The sequence below is a fragment of the Oryctolagus cuniculus genome, chromosome 17 (assembly GCF_964237555.1).
Source record: "Oryctolagus cuniculus chromosome 17, mOryCun1.1, whole genome shotgun sequence".
NCBI lineage: Eukaryota > Metazoa > Chordata > Mammalia > Lagomorpha > Leporidae > Oryctolagus > Oryctolagus cuniculus.
Genome location: NC_091448.1, coordinates 23,643,102 through 23,670,683, shown reverse-complemented (window position 1 = coordinate 23,670,683; position 27,582 = coordinate 23,643,102). Strand labels below are relative to the sequence as shown.

Here is a 27,582-nt window from a genome sequence, read left to right as displayed (position 1 = left end):
AGGGGAGGGCGGTGGGGGTCCCCCAGGCCCTCTTGTCCCCCTGATCAGTTCCTTGCCAGGTCAGCAGTGATAGGAAATCCAGGGGGATTTCTGTCCTCAGCAGAATTCCAGGAGAATTCTCTCCTGTGGGCTCCCCAGAGCCCTGTGGGCCAGCAGCGGCTCTGCAGAAGAGGCCGGGCTGTGGCTCTAAGCGGAATGAGCAGGGGGTCTGGGGTGGGCACTGATCTCCTGCCTGCTGAGCCCCAGCCTGGGGATAGCCAGTTGTAGCTGGACCCTTCCAGGAATGGGGAACTCACAGCCTGACTGTGTGATTGCAACAGACTCCCTAGCCTGGAGCTTCTCCGCCCGTCTCCCACCTGGCCCTGGGAGCTGCAGGAAGCCAGCTGAGTGCCTCTGTCACATTTTTGTTGAATCTTCTGGGTCCTCCCCCAAGCCTGCGCACTGCAGCCCGCCTCCCAGCCCGGGGCCGGGTCCCTAGCACGGGGCCGGGCACGCGTGCGGCTCCCCCTCCTCCACATGTGCGAGCGGGAGGCTGGCCACACAGGCTGAATGGCAAATGTGGTCGAACTGTCTCCAGCCGTTAGAGGGGGGAGAGGGGACTTAACTGTGGAGTGGGAGCTCCTCACCCCACAACTGGGGCCCAGCCCCTCAGCTGAAGCCCCTGCCTGGTGCCAGGGAGCAGTGGAGGGTGCCCAGGGCCGTGCAGGCGCAGGTGACGGGCCTGGCTTAGGGCAGCAGATTGATTAGGCTGTGGATGCTGCGGGTTGGAGTCCCTGAGTTTGCAGTCTCCCCGATGCCTTTTTGTCACCCACTTCCCTTGGAGTCCGAGAAGGAGACCCGAAGTCACCCACTTCTACCTCCTGCCTGTGCCCCGCCCCCTCCAGCCTTGGTCTTCAGACACCCTCTGCCATGTCATCTTGGGGAATCCCAAGTATCTGGGCAGGTCGGACAGAGGCCAGAGAGTCCCCCCACCCTTTCCGGTGAACCAGCAGGGCCTCTGAGCTGCGCTCCGGAGCCGCAGGAAGTCTCTTAGGTTGTCTGATGTCGCTTGGTTCCCCGTGTGTTCCCGCAGCTGCTGCTGGGGCGTGTGCGTGTGGACTGGTGTGTCTGTGCACATCTGGGTGTCCCTGTGTGCCGTGTGTGTGCAGGGCTGTGAAGATGTGCTGCGCGGGTCTCCGTCGGTGTGTGTGCTCACAATTTGCACTTGTACTTGGCTGTGTGTTGGTGGAGTGTTCTGTCTGCACACTCTGTGCACCCTTGTGGGTGTGCGAGCTTCCGTGTGTTTGCGTGAGTGTGTGAATGTGAACTTCCTGGGTGGAACGGCTGTGTGCCCGGGGCTCTGCACACAGTAGGTGCTCAGCGAACATTTGCTGCCCTGAATTCACTGTTGACAATTTGTTTCCCAGGAGGCAAAGGCGTCACTGAGGGAGAAGGAAAGAAGGAAGAAGCCATTGGGATGATGGGGGTGGGAGCGGAAGGGAGGGGCCGGGAGGAGGTCTGGGCAGGCCAGGGGGCCGTGGAACGCAAGACAGTCCTTCCAGGTCCTTGGCTGCAGGAGGCCCAGCACAGAGCCCGCATACCAGCCGCGGGGGCTCCGTCAACCCTGTCTCCCTGTGCCCCACAGCTGCCCCTGGGCCCACGAGATGGGTGCTCGCCTGGGCGCCCCCCGCCCTGGCAGGGGCCGAGGACGCTGCTGCTACGCAAGAGTCTGCAGGATGGCTTCGGCTTCACCCTGCGCCACTTCATCGTGTACCCGCCCGAGTCGGCCGTGCACTGCAGCCTGAAGGTACGCCCGCCTGGCCTGCCCCGCCCGGGGCCCGGCCCGGCCCCTCCTGCCCGGGCCTGATGCTGCAGGAGGGCAGGCCAGCCCTGGCTGGGCCGCTTGCCCTGTGCGACTGTGGACAAACCCCCCTGGCCACTCTGGACTGGGTCTTTCAGGAGAAGGGCTTGTGGCCGGTTCAGGACAAGGGGACCTCTGGGCTGTGGAAGGTGGACATCACCTTGGAAAAGATGGCGCTCTTGGGACTTCCTGTCCACTGGCTGCCGTCCCCTCCCCAGCCTGAGCCCTCAGGGAGCCCAGGCTAACACACCTCCGAGGCCCCTGGTCACAGCACTGGCAAGAAGGGGCTCTGGGTCCTGGTCCTGCTCCCTGTGTTTGGGGCCAGGTCACCACTGTCTGGGCTCCGCTTGTCCAGCTGTCACCCGAGGCTGTTCGGTGACTTGCTCTCCAGCCCGCTGTAAAAGTCCACTCCTCTGGCAGGGGAGGAGCCAGACTTACCGTACAGTCAATGAGCCCCTCTCCCCTTCACCGAGGCTGGGACCAGCCCGCACAGCTGTTGGGGGACTCCCCCCTGGGGACGGGGCACTGTCTGTGTGCTTGCACGTCTGTGTGCACACATGCGTGCACATCCCCTGGGCACAGACATGCACGTCTTGGTGCTCTGTGTGCATCTGCTAGCTTGTGAACACGTCGCGTGGACCTCACCGTGCAGCTCTCCCGCGCATGTCTGGTCCTGAGGCTGCTTGCATAACTGTTCTCATTGGCTGCAGCTATGCTGAGGAACCTGTGAGGGCTGATGGTGTGTGGGAGGGGCCGCTGCCCCCCGGACGCCCATGGACACCAGTGCCCTCCTTCCTTCCCGCCCCAGAGTGCCTCTGCCACCGTCTCTCAGGGGACCCTGCTGAGGGGTGACCCCAGCAGAAGCGGTGTGCAGCGTAGACCACGCTGGCTGGGGAGCCCTGGCTCCCTCGGGGCACTGGGTGACCCTGTGGCAGGGCAGGCCCCACCCTCTTTCCAGAACCTGCCCTGGGTGGGAGGGGTGGTTGGCGTGGAGGCTGGAAGAAGACTGTGTTCTCCCCGCCTGCCTGCTGCTGTGTGTCCCAGTGTGTGTCTGCCTCTGGCACCCGCGTTCTGTGCTGTCAGCTTGCATCAGCGGGCACACAGTCGTGTGGAGGTGAGGGTGGGGGCCCGCTCTCCTGCAGTGCCCCGCAGCCTTGCTGTAGCCCACCCTGTCCAGGCCGGAGTGCCAGTCAGTCCCAGGTTCTTTGAGTCTCTGAGTGGCCTTGGACAGTCACGCCCTGACATCTGTACAGTGGGCGGATCTGTGGAGAGAATCAGAGGAGGTGATGCCAAAAGCCCAGGCTCACTGGAAAATGCCCCATCCTCCTGGCTCGTGCTGTCTGCCCCACCTCCTGGATCCTGCCCAAATCCAGGAACACTCCCCCGACTCCCCAGGGTGGTCCTTGGGCCCGCACCTGGCTACCGCAATACTCCCCTGCCTGGCCTTCGCACTGCACCCTCCCACGGAGGGGTCTTCGCTGGCTCCCGCGTCCCCTGTCCTCGAGCCTGGGAGCTGCAGGCTGACTTCCGTCCCTCAGCCTCTCCTTTCTCCCTGTGGGTCCAGGCCCCGCGTGCTGGCTTATTGCTGGCGCCGAGTGTCTGCACCGTCCACCCCCTCCCGCCCTCCCCCAGATGGCTTTCCCCTGCTGCCCTCAAGCTTCCCCCAGAGTCCCCACCCCGAGGGACACTAATCAGGCCTTGCCTCCCATTCTCTGGGGGCCGATAGCTGCTCTTTGCTCACGTCAGGCCCCCTTATCTGTGTCTGCCGGGGTCTTCTGTGTGTGTGAGCTCCATCGAGCCACGGGAGCGCCCCAGAGAAGGGGATGTGGGTGCCCCTTACACTGGGGTTGCCAGATAGCTGGGGGCTAGGTGGTGCAATTGGCAGGTACGAGAGAGGGTTGCACCTGTTACTAGGGGACTTGGTGGGGCTCAACACCCCAGCTGACAGCCCTCCCAGCCCCACTGCTGGCCACTGCTGCTGGCTAACTGGAAGGAGATAAGGGTGGCGGGAGCCTGCAGGACTCGCCCAGGAGGGGCTGGGCCTCCCTGCCAGGGCTCCCGCCCTGTGCTGCCTGGGCTGCAGGCAGGGCCCACACCCAGCTCTCTGTTCCCTGCAGGAGGAAGAGAATGGAGGCCGAGGAGGAGGTAAGGAGTAGGGGGGGCTGCGCTGGGACTCGCCCTCCAGCTCCTGCTTCTCTCTCATCCCCCCCCCCCCGCACCTCTGCCCAGCTGCACTGCTGTCTCTGTTTCCGCTGTAGCCCGCTCTGTGCACCTCCTCACTCTCTCCTCCCCTCCCTGTGTCCTCTGCACCTCTGTCTCCCTTGGGGCCTGTGCACCTGCAGATGCCTGTCCATCATGGCAGCCCATGAGTGGTGCTCTGTGTTCATGGGAATGTGGGACACGGCCCCAGCAGGAGCTGTGCGGCCTGGGGGCTGGTGCTGCGGTGTCCTGAGCAAGGGGGGCCTGGTGGGAGTGGGGGACCCTGTGGTTCTTTCCACTGCAGGGGGCCTAATGCCCCTTGCCATTGCCCGTACTGTTGCTGTACTTCCTGGGCATTCAAGGGAGAGCTCATTGAACAGGCAGCCATCCTGCTCTGCCACTCGGCTTCTGCTAGGCGCCCGTGGGAATGTCTTTCTGTGTCCCCATCCCAGAGGCCGTGGGGGCGGGGAGCTGGCTAGCAGGAACAGGGACAGTTGGCCGCAGAGGAGTGTTGTGGGGTGAAATATGATTCGTGCCCATCCTGGGGGTCCCAGGGTTCCGCTTGGAGCCCCCAAGCCTAGGGCATGGAGTAGGTGGGAGATGCGGGGTCAGAGAGAGAGAATCTGTCCTCCATGGGACAGGGAGTTCTGGAGAGGTCTGTCCATCCTTGTCCATCTGGTGTCCGGCACCTGCAGGAACACACAGGCAGTAGGGAGCGACTCGGTGCCATCTCCCAGCTGTACGCGCTCCTCTCTGGTTGTGTGTGTCCCCTGGACGTGTGGGTCCATGTGTGTGTGTGTGTGTGTGTGCACGCGTGCGATCCTTCTCTGAGTGTGCCCCTCTGGAGCTGTGACGGCCGTGACCGTCAGCAGTCACCCCCAGCTGACCTGACTGATGCCTACCAGGGCCCTCCCCGCGGCACCGGCTGGAGCCCATGGACACCATCTTTGTGAAGAATGTGAAGGAGGATGGGCCCGCCCACAGGGCGGGGCTCCGCACAGGTGAGCTGTCCCGGTTACCTGGCCCTACCTTCCAGTTAGGATGGGATTCTTGGACACAGGCGTTGGGGAGGCCCCGTCACTTATTGTCACCTGTGCCTGGGGGTCTCAGTGGGGCATTGGCACCCCTCGGCTCCTCACACGCGGCCCTGCCCCTTGTCCCCAGGAGACCGGCTGGTGAAGGTGAACGGGGAAAGCGTCATTGGGAAGACCTACTCCCAGGTGATCGCTCTGATCCAGAATAGGTGAGTGAGCTCCGCCCCCGCCGCCCTCGGCAGCTCCCAGCCGGCTCATGCCTGGGCCCTGGGGTGCCTGTGACCGGCATCCCCTTCCTCCCGAGCCTGCGCCCCCGCCTGGACTGACCCTCTGCCCGTCTCCGCAGCGACGATGTCTTGGAGCTGGCCATCATGCCCAAGGACGAGGACATCCTGCAGCTGGTGAGTTCTGCCCTGGTTTTTGCTCCAGAGGAGGAAGTGTTGGGGGCATCGCAGCCTGGCATTGCCCGGTCGGGGCTGCCAGGCCCATCCTGGGCTGGGGCTGGTGGTTGCTTCATTTGGGCCGCTCTGCCGCGGCAGACGGGAGGCGCTGATCCTGGCGGGCAGGGATTCCTGCCAGGGTACCTGAAAGGCGGGCGGCCCAGCACGCCCTGCTGGGCTGGCACATTCTCCCGCTCCCTGCACCTCTGCCCAGCTGCAGGTGAGCACACACACACACACACGCCACACATACTACCCCATCGTCACGCACACCACCACACACATGAGGGACGTTCCAGACGCAGCCATACCACGCCTGCTCACGGTCACTCTCCGCCGTGCCACACACAGGCACTGCTTCCGAACACTGCGACCTCACCACACTCACTCCCCACAGCACCGCGCGGGGCCCATGCCTGCCTTCCCGTTGCCCTGCGCAAGCGTCACAGTGTCCAAAGCGGATGTGATGTGGCCGGGCCCCCTGAGCCTCCTCGGCCGCCTACTGAGGAGCCTGCCCCACAGACACCGGCCAGACACACCCTGACGTCACGCATGCACCAGCACTGGAGGTGTGTACACACACACTCGCACCTGCAGTGCCTGGCTTCCTGGCCATGTGGGTCCCAGCCAGAGGCCAGCTTGCTTGCCTCATCTGAGGTCACTGCCCCCTCAGGGGACGGCTGAGGGCCAAGTCCTGGAGGCCCTGGAGCCACCGCGCCACCTTCTGCCTTCTGCCTTGGTCACACTCCATAATCACTGTAATCACAGCTTGGCACGGTGCCCCCTGGGAGCCTCCGCCCCCTGGCCTCAATTGTCCCCCTGCTCCAACTTGGCTCACCCCACGTCTCAAGGCCCTGCCCCAGCGCTTTCCCCCCAGGCTGAGGCGTGGCCAGGGCAGGACCCAGGGTATCCCCACTGTGCGCAGCGGCTGGGGCTAAGGGCAGGCCAGGGCCGCAGCTGTGAGCTCAGCTACCAGGCTCTGGTGGGCTGGCGGCCCCAGATGTCAGCATCTGGGCGCCTCCGCCGGCCCCCCCATCTGCAGCCGGCCCGAGGGTGGGGCCCAGGCATTCCTGTGGTTGGGAGCCAAGGCTGGAGGCCAATCGGGCCGCGGCAGCTGCTGACGCCACCACCGACGCGGCGAGGCCCCTCCACACCCATCCTCCCTCCCTGCTCCTCCCGCCAGCCAGTCTGAGAGCCGGCGGGGCTGAGAGGGAGCCGCGGGCAGGGCAGACTGAGGGGCACCCGGGCCCTGGCCGGGCCAGCTGCAGCAGTCAGCGTTGAGGGGGTCGGCAGAGGCGCGGAGGGCCGAGCGGGAGGGATGCGGGGAGCCCGGCGAGCCGGCAGGATGGCAGGAGGGCGCGGTAAGTGAGTCCCCGGCCCCGTGTGCGCCGGCCTGGAGGGGCCAGTGTGCGGGGGTGTGGTTAGCCCGGCTTGGTCACGTGATGTTTGTGCCTGGGATAGCGAGGGGGGCTGTCCCTCTGTATGTCTCATTGTGCTCCGCTGTGTGTGAGTGTCTAGGGTGAGTGTCTCCCTGTGTCTCTTTGTGGTGTGTGGGGGGCGGTTCGCCCTCCCCTGCCTGGATCCTGCGCCCTGAGATCAGTGCCCACTGCGGCTCATCTGTCCGGGGTCCGGGGCCTGGCTGGGCTGGGGCCACCAGGCCACCGTCCTTGGGGGCCGCCTCCTTTTTTGGCCGGCCCTGGGAGCTGGCCCTGTCACTCCTCAGCAATGCAGCCTCGGCCTCAGCTCGCAGCGCCAGATTCCAGGCCTGCTAGTGGCAGGAGGTGGCCCAAGGCCCCTGGGCCGGACCGGCCCCTCCTCCGTCCCGGCCGCGGGGAGCAGGGGGGCAGAGAAGTTCCTCCTCAGGCTGGTGGCTCAGGGGCCAGGCTGCCCAGCTGCCCGGCTTCCGCCCACCCCAGCCCACCCCACCCTGGACACACCCCTTAGCTGCTTTCTTCTCTGTTGTCTGCCACCTTGGCCAGTCTCTGTTGGGGTTTCCCAGCCCCCCTGCCAAGGGGTTGTGGACATGATTGGGCGAAAGGGAGCTGGGAGAGCACCCCTGAAAACAGATGGGAGATTACGTGTGGCTGGAGGCGGCTCCCATCCACAGTCTTCCAGCATCCCGGAGTTTGTATCTCTCGAAGGCCCCTGGCCTGTGTCCTCCCTCACCCTGCGCCCTGGCCCGCCCTCCACCTGGGCCTGCCCCGCTCCAGCTCCAACCTCTGCCTTTGCTGCTCTGCTGGGGGGCTTGCCCGCCTGCCCGCCTCCGCTCACCTGCCTGTGTCTCCGGCAGGCCTACTCCCAGGACGCCTACCTGAAGGGGAACCAGCCGTATTCCGGAGAGGCCCGCAGTATCCCAGAGCCGCCCCCCGTCTGCTACCCCCGCAAGAGCTACGCTCCGCCAGCCCGGGTCTCTGCCTGGGCCACTATGGTGCCTGAGCCCGTCTCAGCACTGCCCAACGACCCCCGGAGTCCTGCTGCCTGGAGTGACCAGGGGCCCCGCGTCCCGGCCGCCACCCGTGCCCACCCGGACAACTCCTGCCTGGGGATGAGCCAGCCCCGCCCCAGCCCTGGTGCCTTCCCCAACCTGCCCTCGGAGTCCCGGACGCCGCGTGCCTTCCCGGAGCCTGGCAGCCGGGTGCCCCCCAGCAGGCGGCAGTGCCAGCAGGCCTTGTCACACTGGCTGTCGAACCAGGTACCCCGCAGGGCGGGGGAGAGACGGTGCCCGGCCATGCCGCCCCGGGCTCGCAGCGCCTCGCAGGACCGCTTGGAGGATGTGACTGCCCACCGCCCGTGGCCCTGCTCCACCTCCCAGGATGCCTTGAGCCAGCTGGGCCAGGAGGGCTGGCACCGGGCGCGCTCAGACGACTACTTGGGCAGGGCCACTCGCTCCGCTGAGGCACTGGGGCCAGGGGCCCTGGTGTCGCCCCGTCTTGAGCGCTGTGGCTGGGCTTCCCAGCGCCCAGCTGCCCGCACCTCTGCTTGCCCGTCCCGGGACCTGCCGGGGCCCCAGGCCGCGCCCCTCTCCGGCCTGCAGGGCCTGGACGACGTCGGGTACATCGGGTACCGGAGTTACAGCCCCTCCTTCCAGCGTCGGACTGGCCTCTTGCACGCACTCTCCTTCCGGGACTCGCCCTTTGGGGGGCTGCCCTCCTTCAGCTTGGCCCAGACCCCTGCACCATTTCCGCCAGAGGCCTCTGAACCAGCAGCCAGGGTCGTCAGGCCGGAACCCAGCCCCCGGGCCCTGGAGCCTCCCACTGAGGACCACCGTGACGAGGTGGTCCTGAGGCAGAAGCCCCCGACGGGCCGCAAAGTCCAGCTGACCCCCGCGAGACAGGCGAACCTCGGGATTGGTGACGAGACCCCAGAGCCGGAGCCCAGTGGGCGAGGGCCACGCCTGGGCAGGAAGGTGGCCCCTCTGGCCACCACCGAGGACTCTCTGGCTTCCATCCCCTTCATCGGTGAGTGGTGGCGCCCACTGTCCCCTTCCCCTGTCTGCCAGCTGGGTGCTGATGGGGTCTGGTTCCTCCGCGCATCTGTCCGTCCGCCGTTGATCCATCCTGCCTCCCATCCTTCGTCACCCTTTCTCTCAGGCTACCACCGTCTGCTCACCAGCCTTTCCCCTCTCCTCTCCTCCATTCTTCCTTTGTATCTTTCACTCTTTGTTCCTTCCGTCCACCGCCCATGCCTCCAACAAGCACTTGTGTCTGGCCCGGTGCTGGGCCCCATGCTCTGCTGGGGAGTGGGGGCCACTCAGGGCTGAGCCGGCCACACAGGCAAGGCCCGGGGTTTGAGAAGGGCTCTGTCGCGTGGCCCGGGTTGTGGTGGCCAGAGAGAACCTTGGAGCAAGGACAGCTGGCTGAGGCTCGGAGGAGGACAAGTCTGGGGAAATGATTGGGGGGGGGGGCTGGAACAGCAGAGAGCCTGAGGTGGGAGCGGGGAGGCCCTCCCGCGGCCCAGGGTCTTAGCTAGGGGTTTGGGATTTATCCCGGGAGCAGAGGGGCCTGGTGAAGGCTTGCCCCAAGAGTAGATGTTGGATGAGGGTGCACGAGGGGCGCTCACCCCATGTTGGGAACGAGGAGGGGCAGGAAGGGCAGGCAGGTCCGGGACGCGGTGATGTGAGGCGCGGGCAGGCAGCTGGCTCTGCTGGGTCTCGGGGCCAAGGAGGAAGACCAGGGTGCAGCCAGATGGCCCTGGGAGGCCGGGCCAGCACCGAGTGTTGTACCTGGAGCCGAGCTCACGCCAGGGCTGCCTGAGGAGTGAGGAGAAGAGGCCCTGGGTGGACGAGGCCGCTGGCTCCCCACCAGCCTTCAGTCAGAGTGGAGCCGCAGTGAGGCTGGCCCCTCTGGGCACTCTGATGGGGGTACAGCCCCTGCTTCAGGGAGCCCCCAACGAAAGCGGGAGACTATTACCCTCCAGGGTTCCCAGTCTGATGGGGGAGACAGTCCCTGTTCTCAGGAGCTCTCAGTCTGATGGAGGAGACACAGTCCCTGCCCTGAAGAACTTCCAGTCTGATGGGGGGGGGGGGTGTCTCACTGTCCCAGCCCTCAGTAGCTCTCAGTCTGATGGAGAAGTCTGATGGAGTAGGCACAGTCCTTGCTCACAGTAGCTCCCAGTGTGATGGAGGAGACACAGTCCCTGTCCTCAGTGGCTTCTAGTCTGATGGGGCTCACAGTAGCTCCCAGTCTGATGGAGGAGACAGTCCCTGTGCCGAGAAGCTCCCGGTCTGATGGAGTGTTGGCTCTAGGCAAGGCGGCTTAGCCCCGCTCCCGGGTGCCCTGGGGGGGTCACGGGAGGCTGTGTCCCTGCTGAGGGGGAGGTTCATGGCCACAGTGTGTGGGGCCGGTCTCCCTTGGCAGTGAGGGTGATGCCAGCATCACCGTGCAGGGGGTCACTGGGCGCAGGCACTGGGGTCAGGCGGATCCGGCTCTGCCCTCTTCACCCCTCCCTCCCTCCACTCCTGCAGACGAGCCCACCAGCCCCAGCATTGACCTCCAAGCCAAGCACGTCCCTGCCTCCGCGGTGGTCTCCAGTGCCATGAACTCTGCCCCCGTCCTGGGCACCAGCCCGTCCTCCCCGACCTTCACCTTTGCCCTCGGCCGCCATTACTCCCAGGACTGCAGTGAGTGCTCCCCACGCCCCGGCCCCTCCCACTGCTTCCTGCCCCCTCTGAGGCCCTAGAGTCACCTGCTTGTCCTCAGGAGGAGAGGGCTCTGGGGAGACCCCGACCCGCTTCCCCACTGACCCTGGGCCCCGCCACGGGTGCCTTTGCAGGCAGCATCAAGGCCGGCCGCCGCTCCTCCTACCTGCTGGCCATCACCACGGAGCGCTCCAAGTCTTGCGACGATGGGCTCAACACCTTCCGCGATGAGGGCCGGGTGCTGCGGTGAGGCCTGCTCCGGACGGGGGTGGTCGGTGGCCACAGCCCTCCGAGCCTGGGCTATGGAGGGGGACCTTGGCGCTGGGGCGCTGTGGCCCCTAGGGCTTGGACGGTGGCAGGCGAGCCCTTGGTGGGTCCCCGCCCCCCTCACCCTCCCGTCTTGCTCCCCAGGCGCCTGCCCAACCGGGTCCCCAGCCTGCGGATGCTGCGGAGTTTCTTCACTGACGGGGTGAGCAGCCCGTGTGCGCCTGCGCGGGCCCCGCCTTGGTGAGGGGCACAGGCCCGGGATACCCGCTGCCCTGGCTGTGTCAGCGTGTGACCCCCACCCGCACGTGGGCGCTGTCCATGTCGGGACCCCGTGGGCCTCCCACCACTTGCCGTCGCCTTCTGGGATGTGCCTTTCTGGGTCCTCCCCGCCATGTGTACCAGGCTCACCTTCCCACTTCCTCCAGGGTTGTTAGGCCACGCCCCTGGCATGGCGACCTCTGCCCCGCCGGCCCCCTCCCTCCCTGCGCCGCGGTGTCCCTGGCCCCCAGCTAGAATAGAAACCCGAGTGCAGGGTTCCACGCATGGAGCTCCCTGCTGGGTCCCGAGCACCAACCATGCCCACACGGGGCCTTGGGGGAGGGAGGTGCGTGGCAGGGGGCACACAGGGCGAACGGACGGAGAGGCTGGAGTTTGCAGCCTCAGACCCAGGAGATGGGGTCAGGTCTGCACCGCCCGGCTCCAGGCTGGAAAAGCCGCCCGCTTCCAGATGCCTGGCTGGAATTGACACCTGGCCGGTGTGGCCACCTGCCTCCTCCTTTATCACTTCCTCTGCTTACTTAACTCTGCCTGACACTTGCCAGGGCCCCCTCGCCCGAGTCCTGTTGACACTGTCACTTCCTCTGACTCCTCGCGGCCAGGCTGCGGCTCCCGCAGCTCAGCCCTTGTTGATGTTCCCGCTTGCGCTGCTTGTTTAACTCCTGGGTGACACAGCCGTTTCCTCCGCTTCCTTAATTCCTCTAACGCTGTAAAGTTAAAAGAGGTTCCAGATTGGCTCTTCCAGCGTGGGGAGGCCAGGGCCTGCTGGCAGCTTTCCGGCTTCTGCTTTGCGCACATCTCGTGATCTCCACACAAGGGGCCAGAGAGGGCAGGTGGCGCCCATGCGGTCACACAGCACAGCGGAGCGCAGCACCGGCGTCAGCCGGGCTCCGGTGGCTGCCAGCGGCCCATGGGGCTCCTGAAGTGCTGGTACTGCAGGAGCCACCCTAAGCTGCCCTCTGCTGTCTCCCTGCAGTCCTTGGACAGCTGGGGCACCTCCGAAGATGCTGAGGCCCCTTCCAAGCGACCTTCAACCTCTGACCTCTCGGATGCCAACTTCAGCGACATCAGGAGAGAGGGCTGGTTGTATTATAAGCAGATCCTCACCAAGAAGGGCAAGGTAAGACGTGCGGAGGCATGGGGCTCCGGCCCAGCTGTCTAGCTGCTCCTACCCGGCCCCCGCGGCTCTGGACCAGAGAGGACAGGCTGCAGCCAGAGGGACAGAGGCTAGCGGCGAGCACCAGCTCCCCAGGGAGAACCCGCAGGCCTCCTACCATGGCGGAGGGCTTTGCCGAGGATGGATCTGATCAAGTCATGCGTCCAGGTCTGACAAAGCCATCCCAGAATGACGATCACCCCAAAAATGGTCACTGGGGCTCAGCAAAAAGGAGGAGCAAGGGCAGGGTGCTCGTCAGAGACACTGAGTCCCAAGGAGGCAGAGGCAGAGGCCGGCTGAGGACTGAGTCTTTATCCTGAGGGCACCAAAGGCCCCGGGCCCCTGGAAGGGTTGCAGCTTTGTCATCCCTGCCTTGGCATCCTGGGGGTGAATTAGAGAGGCCTCGCTGGAGGCGAGATGGCCAGTTAGGAGCCCCCACCGCGATACAGGTGAGAGGCGGAAATGGCATGGACCGTCTGGGGCGGGGCAGGGTTGGACAGGGAGGGTGTCCCCGGGGTAGAGAGCTGCAGCCCCAGGCCGGGCCGTAGGCCAGGGGAGAGGGCAGAGCCCTCCAAGTGGCCCACACTGAGTGGCCGGGCGGCTGTAGCGTCTCGCTCTGCGCGCCTAGCCTCCCTCTGACTCGGCGTCTTTGCCCGCGAAGGGAGCTCGTGATAATCCTGGGAGGGGAGGCCATGATCTCAGCGAAGGCTTTCCCCAGGGCCTGGCGCTTGGCAGCTGCGCTCCTGCCGGCTGCTCTCAGAGGCAGCCCTAGGCACCCACGGCGGGGGGCGGCCCCGGGCCCCCTGCACGTACCCAGACCGGCGGACGCTCAAGTCCCTTGCATAACGTGGCGTGGTGTTTGTCTGTGTCCTGCCCCTCGCCTCCTGTGCACCTTAACTCGTCTCTGGGTGATCGCGGAACCCAGTGCAGCGCAAACGCTGGGTGTTGCCCTCCTGAATAAGGAATGACGAGAAGAAAAAGCCTGTGGATGCTCAGCGCGGGCCCATGCCGCTTTCCCGCGTTTCTCGTCTGCACCTGACAGGATGGCATAGGTCGGGCCCCTAGGGCCTGAGTTGCCCCCGACCCCCCGGGCCCCTGTGGCCTCCGGTTTGGCGAGCCTCACTTTTCTGAGCTGTGAGCTGGGCCCAGAGTTGCCTGCCCCAAGCAGAGGACGGCGAGGCACGTGGCCCGGGCAGCGCTCGTCACCTGTGGTCCGTTCGTCTCTCCTGCGTTCTGGGGAGGTGGTGGTGAGGGAGCCGGCCCAGCCCTGCCCTGCTGGGGTTCGCACACGTGTCACGTGATAGCTCCAAGGGCACAGACTTGGGATGTGCGGGAGTTCAGAGACCTCAGCATGGGTCGTTGGGGTGGGTGGCGGGCTGCAGCAGAGGTGTCCAGAGGCCTGAGACATGAGGGAAGTGCGAATCCACGCACAAGATGGGGTGGGGAGGGGAGGAGTGGTTAGGAGGACACAGTGCCACCACCGCTGGCCAGGTGAGCGAAGGGGGCCTGACCGAGGTGGCCGTGTGGGCCAGGGGCAGGGGGCAATTGAGGAGAGAGATCTCAGGGCACGGCCGGCCTAGGCTTGCTGATGCCTGGGAGGTGCACCGGGAGGTGAGGAAGAGGCAGAGGCAGAGGCAGGAGCAGGCTGCAGGGTTCCTGGTTCCTGGCTTGGGCTGTGGGAAAGGTCATGGGTGGTGAGACCCCCTACCCGCGGTCATGGGCACTCCAGGAGCAGGTCTGGGGAGAAGAAGCGGGGGGGTTGCACTGGGGTCATGTGACATCCAGGGTGCAGGTGTCCTGGGGACAGCAGCTCTGAGGGGCTTGGGGAGGCTCAGGTGGGCAGTGGTGGCCTTGGGTGCAGGAGCACGAGGGAGAAGGCCAGGGACCCAGCTGGGCCTTGAGGAGGAGGTGACGCTGGCCGTGGAGACCACAGGAGAGCCAGTGGGAAGGCAGGGAGCCAGCAGGGTAGGGCCCGCTCTGTGGGCCAGGCCGGGGCCGCGTGCGACTGGATGGTCCTGTGGCAGCTGCGCACGCCTCCTGCCAGGTGGCCTGTCCCCAGCCCTGGGTGGCCCCTTCCTGCTCACTAACCAGGTCTGGAGGACAGGGGCTTCCATCTGCTTGCTGGCTGGCACCCGAGGTCACTTGTGCCCTTGGGAGTGGGGGGCGGGACCGAGTCAGCTCGGACCTGTGGGCGTCTGCTCCAGGGGTCCCAGCCTCCCACCCCTCCGCCCCAGCCCCCAGTCTCTTCTGAGGACCCTGATTACCTGCAGGGGAGGGGTAGCTGTAGGGGGGCGCGTGCCTGTAGCCACAGAGTCCATGTGTGGCCTTGAGGGCCCAGTCAACCAGCAGGGGACACTGGTGTGGGGAGGGGCTTGGCTTGGCCAAGGCTGTCCAGCTGGGTTAGTCCAGGGGCTGCCCTTGACCCCTCCTATTCCTAACACTACGAGCCTCCCTGGAGGTCCCTCCCGTCCCTCATTCTGAGCATCTTTGTCCCTGTCTGGCAGTTCTGTGATGGTGGCCAGGGCGCACAGCACGGGGTCCACGCAGTGGGAGACCACACGTGGCTGTGCTCGCCCTGCCTGCCATCCTGCTTCCGCCTCTGGTTTTCTGTGCAGGCAGAAGCTTGTGCCGGGGGTATAGTGGGTAGGTCTGCAGCAGTGGGAAGGAGCCTGGGGTTGGGTGGGAGGTGGAGCCGCTGGTTCCAGGCCGCTGCGAGGACCATTAATGCATATGTTCAGTAAAGCGGTGAGCATGGCGCTCGGCCCTGGGACGTGCAGGTGAGGGCGGCCCAGCTCCCTGCCCCGCAAACACTGACGAATGAACAAGGAGAGGGTCACCGTCCGGTCTGGAGGGAGGCAGAGCTGCCTTTAGGGGGAAAAAAACACTGATCAGAGGAGGTGACAGGGCAAGACGGTGGTGGAGAGGAGGGGCTCCAGGGGAAGGAATGGCACCTGCAGAGCTGACAGCTCAGGAGGCGTGGCTTGGGCTCGCGAGAAAGGAGGGGGGAGATGAGCCTGAGCCAGACCACTGAGGCTTCAGGTTGGAGTGTAAGGGCAGCAGGGCCCTTAGGGGGTTCCGCGCCGGGGAGCTGACATTGCCCCCCGTCTAAGTGGATGGCGCGAGAGAGTGGGGGCGGGACTGGCTGTGCACTGTGCTGGCTGGAGGTGTTGTGGTGCGGACAAAGAAGTGATGGGAAAAATGCAGACAGGGACGGTGGTTTTTTTTTTTTTTCCCCCACAGGCAAAGTGGACAGTGAGAGAGAGAGACAGAGAGAAAGGTCTTCCTTTGCCATTGGTTCACCCTCCAATGAATGGCCGCCGCAGCCGGCACGCTGCAGCCGGCGCACCGCGCTGATCCGATGGCAGGAGCCAGGTACTTATCCTGGTCTCCCATGGGGTGCAGGGCCCAAGCACTTGGGCCATCCTCCACTGCACTCCCTGGCCACAGCAGAGAGCTGGCCTGGAAGAGGAGCAACCGGGACAGAATCCGGCGCCCCGACCGGGACTAGAACCCGGGGTGCCGGCGCCGCAAGGCGGAGGATTAGCCTAGTGAGCTGCGGCGCCGGCCCAGGGACAGTTTTTTAAATCGCTTATTTGGGAGGCAGAGGGGCAAAGAAGATTCACTGGTCCACCGGTTTACTTCCCGGACACCCACAGTGGCCAGGGCAGGAACCCGGGCATGTGCACCATCTCTGCTGCCTCCCAGGGTCTGCACTAGTAGGAAGCTGGAATCAGGAGCCAGAGCCAGGAACCAAACCCAGGCCCTGCGATATGAGACACGGGCATCTTACCTGCGAGGCCAAATGCCCACCCCAAGAGATGGAATGTTTTTGAAGCAGGACAGTGGTGGTTGATGCATTGGATGTTAAGAGCAACAAAAAAGGAGGAATTAAAGTCCTCGCTCGGGTTTCTGGGCAACTAAATAGATGGACCGAGCTGGGAAAGATGGCGGTGGGGGCAGGGAGCAGATTGGATGGTGAGTGGCACAGTGTCAGTGGCCTGTAAAGCCCCTGAGAGCGGCAGGTGGAGAGGCGGAGCCGACCTGGGAGGGCCAGGGATGTGCACAGCGGCAGAGGGCTGGGTTTAAAGCCAGGGGCCGTGGACTCTGCCCCTGAGGGTGGCTGCAGGGAGAGGAGGGACTGGGGCCAAGCTCAAAAGCTCCTCCCCTCCAACCTGGTGCAACCTCAGCTGTGTTGAACTTCAGGGCTGGGGGATTCTACTGGGGGGGGTGGCTGTGGGGTCTTAGCAGAGCTCCCACTTCTACCTGCGGATGCCATGGCACCTCCACCCCAGGGCTCTAGACAAGTGTCGCTGCAGGCTGTCTCGCCCCGTGGGGGATGGGGTGCAGAGGAGGAGACAAAGAAGGGGCCAGTGCAGTTAGGAGGAGAACCAGGAAAGATGGTTAAGACATGGGCAGAAGGGGCTGGTGCTGTGGCTCAGTGCGTTAAAGCCGTAGCCTACAGCGCTAGCATCCCAAGTGGGCATCAGTTCAAGTCCCGGCTGCTCCACTTCTGATCCAGCTCCCTGCTAATGGCCTGGGGAGACAGTAGAGAATGGCCCAAGTCCCTGGGATCCAGCACCCACATGAAAGACCCAGAGGAAGCTCCTGGCTTCTGGCTTCAGCCTGGCCTAGCCCCAGTCTGTGTAGCCATTTGGGAAGCGAACCAGTGGGTGGAAGACCTCTCTTTTTCTCTGTCTCTTTGTGACTCTGCCTCTCAAATAAATAAATAAACCTTTAAAAAGAAACAGAGGCACTGGCAGAGAGGTGGCTGCTGGATTGGCCACATGGCGGGCCGGGGAGGCCGTGAGAGCCGCCCCTAGGCACAGCGTGCTGATGGGAGTCCAGTGAGAGGCGGCTCCCCAGAGCCGGAGACACCGCTCACCCGAGAGGGCGGCAGCAGCGTGGCTGCTGAGCGTTTGATCTAGGGTGGGTCCTGCTGGGAAGGGAGTCCAGGCCGCCCGGGGTCTCCTGCAGTGCCCTGGGGCATCACTGAGCCCCGAGGGGCGATGATGGCCACTTGGAGGAGATGGGCTGGGGTGCACAGGCAGGTGGGGGCTGCGAGGGAGTCAGACGCAGGTGCAGGTGCAGGTGGAACAGGGGGCCCCTGGCAGGCAGTGGGCTGGGGTCTGTCCTCACTGCTGGCTGCTGCCTGCTGCTTCCCGTGCCTCTGGCTCTGGGCGGGCAGGCAGGCCCAGCTCTCACCACTCCCCGTCTCTCCCCCCCACCCGTGTCTCCCTGCAGAAAGCGGGCAGCGGCCTGCGCCAGTGGAAGCGGGTGTACGCCGCGCTGCGGGCGCGCTCGCTCTCGCTGAGCAAGGAGCGGCGGGAGCCCGGGCCGGCGGCGGCGGGGGCTGCGGCGGCCGGCGCAGGTGAGGACGAGGCGGCGCCCGTCTGCATCGGCTCCTGCCTGGTGGACATCTCCTACAGCGAGACCAAGAGGAGGCACGTGTTCCGGCTGACCACCGCTGACTTCTGTGAATATCTCTTTCAGGCTGAGGACCGGGATGACATGCTGGGCTGGATCAGAGCGATCCGGGAGAACAGCAGGGCCGAGGGCGAGGTGAGGCCCGTGCTCGCCCCAGCCGGGCCCCGAGGGCAGGCCAGGGCTGCCCTGTGGCCACCGTGACCTCGGGCGACCTCTCTGAGCCTCACCCCCCCCAGAAAGTGGAGCGCACAGGAGTGCCCCTTGTACCCGCACTCGTGGGTTTTGATACAGGGAAAACGCACCGAGCGCCTGGCAGTCCCAGGAGTGGCTGCAGTAACGGCAGTAATTGCCACTGCTGTTAGCACTGCCTTGGGTGGGCTCCGGCGCAGCCAGGTCACCTGCAGGCCAGTGCGGCTCCCAGCAGGCGCAGGCCGGGATGTCCCCACTCGCCGTGTTACAGGCCCGGGCGCCCTGCACCAGAACTGCATGAGGCTGGCCCCTCTGCAGGGGGTTGAGCACAATGACCTTGAGGGGAGGCCAAGAGCCTCTTGGCCTCTGGCAGCAGACGGTTAGGGGACGAGCCAAGGGCATTGGCGGGAATTTGGGGAAATTTGTGAAAAACAGCATCCTGTCTTGGACAGCCAGAGCCCCTCCAGGGGCCTGGGCGGGGTTCTCTCCACTCCGACCCCGTGCGCTCCCACACAAAGGTGCCCTGGCACGCCTGCGCCAAATTAGGAGGGGCTTGGGCTTGGGCTTGGGCGCCGGGCCAGATGGGCACCTGCTCTGGCCGTGGGAGCCGGGCGCTTGTGCTCAGCCCCCGGCCACAGCCCGTCCCTCTTGCGGAAGACGTGACCTCTCGCTGACCGTCTGGACAGTGTCTCCTGACTGCAGTCGGGAGTGTGGCGGGGCTGTCCCCGGCAGGGTGTGGTCAGGGAGCCCTGCGCTCCCTTTGTCACAGCAGCCGCTGCTCCTGCGGGGACATGAGTGCCGTGCGCGTGATGAGTGCGCCTCAACCTGCTGGCTCCCCGTGCCTGTTGCTGAGGGGACAGAGGCTCAGAGAGGCTCGATGGCTTACCCACGGTCACACGGGGTCCAGCCCTGGCCTCTCCCGACCCAGGGTCTGTGCCCTGCCCTGGGCAGGCGGAGGAGGGGGCGGTGAGGCCAGGACGAGGCCAGGCGGGCGGTGGGCACTGATGTGGCTGCTGTCTCCTCTCTGCTGCCCAGGACCCCGGCTGTGCCAACCAAGCTCTGATCAGCAAGAAGCTTAATGAGTACCGCAAAGTGAGGTGAGGCCCGGCCCCGGGAGCGGTCCCCTGGCGGTAGCAGAAGTGGCTCCGGTGTCCCTGCACATGGGGGCCGGGTGTGGAGCCTCTGCACTCCCCGGCAGCCCAGGAGGGCTCGGCTTGGGTGGTGGGGTGGTCCCAGGGGGCAGGAGGCCAGGGCGGGGGCCTGCTGTGCCACCCCAGATGACGACCCCTCCTTCCTCCTTTTTCTACGCAGCCATAGTTCTGGGCCCAAAGCTGATTCCTCCCCCAAAGGCTCTCGGGGCCTGGGGGGCCTCAAGTCTGAGTTCCTCAAGCAGAGTGCTGCCCGCGGCCTCAGGACCCAGGAGCTGCCTGCAGCGGGCAAGGGTAGGAAGGCGCCTGGGGACAGGGCTGGGGGCTGCGGGCTCTGCACTGTGGGTCTGCGTGGAGAGGGGAGAGTGTGTTTGTGCGCGGGCGTGCATCCTTGAGGGCCTGTGAGCCAGCACCCTGCCTGGGGGGCTTCTGGTCTCTGCTGGTGTCCCTTTAGGGGCGGAAGGCCCACACCCCCAGAGGCAGCCTTTGACATCTTCACACACTTTTGGCTGTTAGAGATTTCTTTCTTGGGTTGTATCTGAGTCTGTGGCTCCCACTGCATAATTTTAGCAATTTTTAATTTGTTTATTTATTTGAAAGGCAGAGCTCCAGAGAACAGGAGAAACACAGAGAGAGAGAGAGATCGTCCCTCCCCTGGTTTACTCCCCAGATGGCTGCAACAGCTGGGGCTGGTGCACATTGAAGCCAGGAGCCAGGGGCCTCATCCAGATCTCCCATGCAGGTGCAGGGGCCCACCCACTTGGGCCATCCTCCACTGCTTTCCTAGGCACATTAGCAGGGAGCTGGATTGGAAGTGGAGCAGCTGGGACTCCAACCGGTGCCCATATGGGATGCAGGCACCACAGGCAGTGGCTTGACCCACTATGGCATGGTGCCAGCCCCTCTATTTCCTTTTTTCTTTTTAAAGATTTATTTATTTTATTTGAAAGTCAGAGTTACAGGGGCCGGCGCTGTGACACAGTGGGTTAAAGCCTTGACCCAAAACACTGACATCCCATATGGGTGCCGATTCTAGTCCCGGCTGCTCCTCTTCCGATCCAGCTCTCTGCTATGGCCTGGGAAAGCAGTAGAAGATGGCCCAAGTCCTTGGGCCCCTGTACCCACATGGAAGACCCAGAATAAGCTCCTGGCTCTTGGCTTCAAATCGGCTCAGCTCTGGCCGTTGCAGCCGTCTGGGGAGTGAACCAGCGAATGGAAGACCTCTCCCTGTTTCAAATCTTCTGTCCACTGGTTCACTCCCCAGATAGCTGCAAGGGCTAGGGCTGGGCCAGGCCAAAGCCAGGAGCCAGGAGCTTCTTCCAGGTCTCCCCTGTGGGTGCAGGGACTTGGGCCGTCTTCCACTGCTTTCCCAGGCGTGTCAGCAGGGAGCTGGATTGGAAACGGAGCAGCTTGGACTCAACCCAGCGCTCTGATGTGGGATGCGGGCACCCCTGGCGGTGGCCCTGGTAGTTTCAGTTCTCGAGGGCACACGAAAGCCCTTCGGTGGCATTGAGGTCTCCTGCAGGGTGCGCGCCCTCATCCCTCGGCCTTCTGTCCGGAAGTGGTTTCCCGCCACCCTCGCAGGGAGGCCCTGTGTGAGTGACCGTGTGTGCGGTGTCCTGGGTGCCAGCTCTGCCTGACTCTGCTTCCCCCACCCCAGATGACAGTGCCGCTGCCCCCAAGACCCCCTGGGGCATCAACATCATCAAGAAGAACAAGAAGGCAGCCCCGCGGGCGTTTGGGGTCCGGCTGGAGGAGTGCCAGCCGGCCACGGAGAACCAGGTGGGTCCCGGGCAGGCCAGGGGAGCCCAGGGCGCAGGGGCTCAGGGCTGCACAGGCCTTGGCACCAGCTCCCCGCCTGGCGTCGGTGCCTGGGGCTGGGAGCTGAGGTCCCTGCCAGTCCTCGGTGCTGTCGGGAGGCAGCGAGGGACTCCTGTCCTCCCATGGGGTTCCTTGAGCTGCCCCAGCTGGGCCTCTCTGCCTCCCTGACCCCCGGCCCTGCCTGTGTCCCCAGCGCGTGCCCCTGATCGTGGCCGCGTGCTGTCGCATCGTGGAGGCACGAGGGCTGGAGTCTACTGGCATTTACCGGGTGCCCGGCAACAACGCAGTGGTGTCCAGCCTGCAGGAGCAGCTCAACCGCGGGCCCAGCGACATCAACCTGCAGGACGAGGTGGGCGCGCCTGGGGGCCCCGGGGGCGGGGAGCCCTGCGGTCTGTTAGTTCAAGGTCATTGTGCCACATCCTGTCCTGGCCATGTCCCGGGCACGCCGGGCGACAAGGGCTTTTTTCACAGCGGGTCCCTCCCCTTGCCAGGCTGTGATTTAGGAGCTAGGGCTGCAGCAGCGAGAGGCCGGGGCCCTGATTCCGTGGGTGGAATCGTGGCAGGAAGGGGCAAACAGCCGCCACGCAGAGCACCATGCATGGAGCAGCTGTCGGGCCGGGAAGGAGAGCGAAGCAGGACCAGGGCACTGGGTCACCTGGGTGTGTGCGTTTTACTCTTGATGACTGCTTTGAGAAGCAGAGAGAGGGAACGGCCCCACCCGCTGGTTCACTCTCCACACTCGGGCCTTGGCTGGCCCCCCTGAAGCCGCCGGCCTTGAACCAATGGAGGCAGGCAGTCCGCGATGGTCCTGGCGCTGGGGAGGCGTGGGCGAGGCAAGGGTTGGAGCAGGAGCAGCCTGGCTTCTGCCCGACTGCGAGGAACCAGGGAGGCCTTGGCAGGGCCTTGGGAAAGGCCGCGTGCCCTGGAGAAGGATGGAAGGCGAGGCCAGCGTCAAGCCGGGTGCTGGTGGTCTCTGCTCCCACCGCAGACTGGGGCGAGGGCGCTGAAGAGGGGACAGTCCAGCAGCGGACTGTTGGGCTGGGTGCGACGGAGGCCCACCTGCTTGGGGGATGGAGCAGTCCATCCCCGGGCTGAGGGCGGCCTAGAGACAGGCGTGGGGTCGAGCTGGGATGGGAGGTGGGGTGGCCGGGAAAGCAGCTCTTTGGGGGAGAGGGTGAGCTGCAGGAGACCCAGGGCTGGACCTGGAGTGGACAGGAGGAGGGGACGTGGGGCTGGCGGAGGTGGATGGGTCAAGGGCCCCAGGGAGCGACTGGGAGATGAGAGCCCGCCCCTGGGGGTCGGGAAGTGACGGAGTGAGCACTGCGGGCAGTGGATGCTTCAAAGCACATCTGCTTGACCTTAGCCGGGGGAGAGGGACCAGAGCTGAGGGGCTGCTGGTCAGGACCCAGTCCTAGGAGGGGTGCGCCAAGTGCACTGGGCGGCCCCTGTGTCCTAGCACCACCCTGTGGCCTGCGGTGGGGATGATGGACGTTAGCAAGGAGTGTGTGTGTGTGTTGCCAGGCTGTGTCACTGTGGAGGATCTTACATTGCTTTCTGGGCGGTTCCCAGCCAGGTGGCTGTGTCTGGCTTATTGGCCGTGTGGGGTGACAGTGCCACCTAGTGGACAGAAGGAACAATAACTGGCTCAGTTTTCTTTTTACAAATTTTTAAAAAGATTTATTTAAGTATTTAAAAGGCAGAGATACAGAGAGAGACTATAAGAGACAGAGAAATATCTTCCATCCACTGGTTCACTCCCCAAAGGGCTGCAACGGCCAGAGCTGGACCAGGGAGAATCCAGGAACCAGGAGCCTCTTCCGGGTCTTCCACGTGGGTGCAGGGACCCAAGCACTTGGGCCGTCTTCTGCTGCTTTCCCAGGAACATTAGCAGGGAGCTGGATCAGAAGTGGAGCAGCCAGGACTCAAACCGGGGACCATACAGGATGCTAGAACTGCAGGCAGAGGCTTAACCTTTTACACCACAGCACCGGCCCAAAAGAAAAAATATGTACATATACATACACACATAGAGAGACATAGAAAAAGATCTTCCATCCGCTGGTTCACTCCCTGAATGCCGGCAACAGCCAGGGCTGGAGCAGGATGAAGCCAGGAGCCAGGAGCCCTATCCAGGTCTCCCACACGGCTGTCAGGAGCTCAAATACTTGAGCCACCATCTGCTGCCTCCCAGGGTGTGTGCCGGCAGGAGTGTGGGCTCAGAAGCAGAGCCGCCGGGCCCGGAACCAGGCGCTCCCTTATGGGATGCAGGGTCCCAGCCAGCTTCAGCCGCTGCAGCACGCGTGCCTCCAGCAACCACCTTTCAGACCAGGGTTTCTGCACTTCTGCACGGGTGACGTTTTGGGCAGAATAGCTCTTTGCTGTTGGGCGTTGTCTTGCACTGGAGGAAGTATAGCAGCATCCCTGGCCTCTGCCCACTGCATGCGAGTGGCAACCCCCAGCCGTGAAAACCAGAGTAGCTCCAAATATGGCCAGATGTCGTCCCAGGCCGAAACCACCCCAACGTAGCCGGGGATGGGGCTGTGGCACAGTGGGTGAAGGCCCTGCCTGTGACGTTGGCATCCCACCTGAGTGCCAGTGCTGGTTCCGATACAGCTCCCTCCTGATGTAGCGGGGAAAGCAGCAGAGGATGGTCTGGGTGCCTGGGACCCTGCCACTCACGTGGGAGATCCGGATGGAGCTTTTTTTTTTTTTTTTTTTTTTTTTTTTTTTTTTTTTTTTGATAGGCAGAGTGGACAGTGAGAGAGAGAGACAGAGAGAAAGGTCTTCCTTTTTCCGTTGGTTCGCCCCTCAATGGCTGCTACGGCCAGTGCGCTGTGGCCGGCACAACGCGCTGATCCAAAGCCAGGAGCCAGGTGCCTCTCCTGGTCTCCCATGTGGGTGCAGGGCCCAAGCACTTGGGCCATCCTCCACTGCACTCCCTGGCCACAGCAGAGAGCTGGTCTGGAAGAGGGGCAACTGGGACAGAATCCAGCACCCAAACCGGGACTAGAACCCGGGGTGCTGGCACCGCAGGCAGAGGATTAGCCTAGTGAGCTGCAGCGCCAGCCAGATGGAGGTCTAGGCTCCTGCCCCAGTCCTGGCTGTTGCGGCCGTTTGGGCAGTGAGCCATCAGATGGAAGACCTCTCTCTCTCTCTGGGTCTCTTTTTATTTCTCTGTAACTCTGCCTTTGAAATAAATAAATAAATGCTCTCTGCAAATGGCAGGCTGACTGGCCCAGCTGGCTGAGGGGAACTCAGTGGGAATAAGAGAGACGGGGTGTGGACATGAAGAAGGAGACAGAACATAAAACAAAAACAGGCTGGGCTCGGGGCCGCGGAGGTGGAGCTTCAGCTGCGATGGTCAGGCAGGACGTGAAGGAGGGTTCTAGGTGGGGGCCAGCAGGTGCACAGGGCCTGAGTCAGGGAACCCCTGCTGTGCTGGGGGTCCTTAGACTTCCAGGTTAAGGGGAGGGCAGCCAGTGACTCTTTGCTGATTGGGTGCACTAGTGGGCAGGCGCTGAAGTTGGCCCCTGCGGAACCGAATGGCGGACTGTCGGCAGCCCCTGGGGGTGGCCCTTGCTCCCTTCTGTGCCCACAGTGCCTGACCTGAACTTTCTGTGAATCCTGGGGGCTGGTGGGGGCGGGACCTTCACTGAGCACTGGGTTCTGCTGCCGCTGCCCCGAGGAGTGAGGCCCCAGCCCAGAGACCCCTCTGTGGGCAGAGAGGACGCCCCTGGGCCTGACGCCTCTGTCCCGTCCCCAGCGCTGGCAGGACCTCAATGTGATCAGCAGCCTGCTCAAGTCCTTCTTCCGGAAGCTGCCCGAGCCTCTGTTCACCGATGGTGAGTAGGAGGTGGGGGCGGGGCGGGGGTCTCGGCTGCACGCTGCCCACTCCATTTCTTGCGGTGTTGCTTTTGGGTGGTTGGCTTTACCTTTTGATTAAAAATGAAACACAGGGGCGGTTGTTCAGCCTAGTGATTGCGACACCCCCCTCCCAATCCGGGGCCTGGATTTGGTTCCCAGCCCTGGCTCCTGACTCCAGCTTCCTGTGGGTGCAGTCCAGGGAAGTGGCAGTGACGGCTCAGGTCCTCGGGTCCCCACCACCCTGGAGGAGACGTGGATGGTGCGCTCAGCTCCTGGCCTTGGCCTTGGCTCAGCCCTGGCTGTTGCTGGCACTGGGGAATGAACCAACAGATGGACTCTCTCTCTCTCTCTCTCTCTCTGAATCAGCAGATGGAGTCTCTCTCTCTCTCTCTCTCTATGAACCAGCAGATGGACTCTCTCTCTCTCCCTCTCTCTCTCTCTCTCTCTCTGCCTCTCAAGCAAACAGACACCCTGAAGCACGTGCCTGTGTGAATGAAGGAGATGGCGAAGGTGCCTGACCTCCCCCTGCCCCTCCTCCAGGGTGGCCTCTGAGCTTTCTCTGCATTCTCTGTGCCCAGACGGGGAGACCCAGGCTTAGGGTTGGCAGCCACAGAGCCAGGTTCTGCCCACACAGCTCTTGGCCACCTGTTTCCTGGCCCTCCTGTGACCACGGGGAAGACCCCCACTGGCCCCCCTGGGTGTAGATCGCTGCTGGCCGCTTAACATCTGGCAGGGGGGCACAGCCCTGATCGGTGGCATAAGCACTGCCATCATGGCTGATGGTAAGACCCGGCAGAAGGCTTCCGGCACAGAACCGGGCAGAGTGTGCAGTCTGCTCTCGGGAGCCGGCGTGGGCCTTGCTGTCTCCAGAGGCAAGGTTGCCCCTCTGAGGCTCGCGGGGTTCGGCAGAGATCCCGCCACTACGGCTGCCTGTCCCTGGCCTGGAGACTGGGATTTCTGTACTTGCCACGGGGCTGTCACGTGTCAGAGATCACAGGCCCTGCCCCTGCCCGGGGCCTCACCCCTGCCGCGGGCTGGCGGCCTTGGAGGCTGATCTGTTCATTCCGCCACCACATTCAGTGGGCCCACACTCAGGCCTCTTTGTTTTTTATTTGAAAGATTTATTTATTTATTTGAAAGTCAGAGTTAAACAGAGAGAGGAGAGGCAAAGAGAGAGAGAGAGAGAGGTCTTCCATCCAATGGTTCACTCCCCAATTGGCTGCAATGGTCAGAGCTGCGCCAAAGCCAGGAGCCAGGAGCTTCCTCCAGGTCTTCCCATGCGGGTGCAGGGGCCCAAGGACTTGGGCCATCTTCTACTGCTTTCCCAGGCCATAGCAGAGAGCTGGATCAGAAGTAGAGCAGCCAGGACTCGAACTATCGCCCATATGTGATGCTGGCACTGCAGGTGGCGACTTTACCCGCTACACCACAGTGCTGACCCTAGACTGTCTTTTTTTAAATTGGACTTTGAAAATTTATTTGAAAGGCAAGATGACAGAGAAAGAGAGAGACTTCCCAAATGGCTGGGCCAGGCCAAAGCCAGGAGCCCAGAGCTCCTTCTGGATCTCCCACTTGGGTGCAGGGGCCCAAGCACGTAGGCCATCTTCCGCTGCCTTCTCAGGCCATAGCAGAGAGCTGTATCGGAAGTGGAGCAGCTGGGACTTGAACCACTGCTGCGGGATGGGATGCAGGCGCCGCAGGCAGTGGCTTAACCCGCCGTGCCCCACGCCAGCACCCTCCTCTGTGAAAGCTGGCGCCAGGCCGCCATGGGAAGGAGGCCGAGTTCACAGCCACAGCCACAGCCCAGCCTGGAGAGGGCTCGTCTCCTCCCGGCCATGTCAGCTCTGGATGTCGCGGCCACCCAGAGAGGGGACAGCGGCAGGAGATCACGTTTCTGTCCCTGATTTTTATCCATTTTTCTGTTTTCTCTGTAATTGCTTAATCATATTATATACCCATTTTCTTTGGCTTTTTAAATGTATTTTTACTTATTTGAAAGGAAGAGGGGGAGAGAGAGAGAGAGAGAGAGAACGAACCTTCCATCTGTTGGTTCAGTCCCAATATGCCCTCAATAGCCAGGGTGGGCCAAGCTAAAGCCAGGAGCCATGAACTCCATCCAGGTCCTCCCCACGGGTGGCAGGGGCCCAGGTACTTGAGCCATTGCTGCCTCCTGGATTGTGCTTAGCAGGAAGCTGGACTCCAACCCAGGCAATAGATGCAGGTCTCGAACTCTGTGCCCAGCGCCTGCCCCGTGTGCCGGCCTCTTTCTGTGCTGGGCCATTTTCTCTCCTATGAATCTGATGGAGATGAGCTTCTGGGGTGTCGCAGATGTGCACCCCGTGAGCACTGCAGGCTCCTCTGGTCTGCCATGTGTCCTTTCACTTCCCAGTACGACCAGACCTGGGAAAGCAGCAGAAGGTGGTCAGGGTGCCTGGACCCCGCCACTCACGTGGGAGAGCTGGGTGCAGGTCCAGCTTGCTGGACTGTAGCATGGTGTCTTGGTTACCAGGCTGAGGGCAGTTTCTAGGACGTCATCAGGTGGGCCACGTTTCTGGAGTAGACTGTCTGCAGTAGACTCTGTGACTGGAGTAGACTGTCTGCAGTAGACTCTGTGTCTGGAGTTAACTTTGTGTCTGGAGTAGATTCTGATGCTGCAGTAGACTCTCTGGAGTAGATTCTGTCTGGAGTAGACTCTGTGTTGGAGTAGACCCTGTCTCGAGTAGGCTCTGTCTTGAGTAGTCTCTCTCTAGTGTAGATTCTGTTTCTGGAGAGAATCTATTCCTGGAG

General features: G+C 63.6%; 1 protein-coding gene across 5 annotated transcripts in view; it reads left to right on the top strand.

Annotated features, from left to right (window-relative positions):
- ARHGAP23 (Rho GTPase activating protein 23) overlaps nucleotides 1–27,582 on the top strand; it is an 80,889-nt gene that overhangs the window by 31,269 nt on the left and 22,038 nt on the right. For 3 of the 5 annotated variants that reach the window (XM_070060766.1, XM_051825628.2, XM_070060764.1), the window contains exons 2-17: nucleotides 1,625–1,786; nucleotides 3,958–3,985; nucleotides 4,945–5,040; nucleotides 5,204–5,282; nucleotides 5,420–5,474; nucleotides 7,804–8,971; nucleotides 10,477–10,632; nucleotides 10,785–10,896; nucleotides 11,062–11,119; nucleotides 12,170–12,313; nucleotides 17,591–17,908; nucleotides 18,998–19,059; nucleotides 19,274–19,404; nucleotides 20,771–20,892; nucleotides 21,125–21,280; nucleotides 24,695–24,773. In XM_070060766.1, the coding sequence (XP_069916867.1) occupies nucleotides 1,625–1,786; nucleotides 3,958–3,985; nucleotides 4,945–5,040; nucleotides 5,204–5,282; nucleotides 5,420–5,474; nucleotides 7,804–8,971; nucleotides 10,477–10,632; nucleotides 10,785–10,896; nucleotides 11,062–11,119; nucleotides 12,170–12,313; nucleotides 17,591–17,908; nucleotides 18,998–19,059; nucleotides 19,274–19,404; nucleotides 20,771–20,892; nucleotides 21,125–21,280; nucleotides 24,695–24,773 (2,926 nt within the window). Of the gene's footprint in view, nucleotides 1–1,624; nucleotides 1,787–3,957; nucleotides 3,986–4,944; nucleotides 5,041–5,203; nucleotides 5,283–5,419; nucleotides 5,475–5,782; nucleotides 6,875–7,803; nucleotides 8,972–10,476; nucleotides 10,633–10,784; nucleotides 10,897–11,061; nucleotides 11,120–12,169; nucleotides 12,314–17,590; nucleotides 17,909–18,997; nucleotides 19,060–19,273; nucleotides 19,405–20,770; nucleotides 20,893–21,124; nucleotides 21,281–24,694; nucleotides 24,774–27,582 lie in introns of those variants that run through there. The other 2 variants (XM_070060765.1, XM_070060767.1) reach the window with 2 other exon arrangements.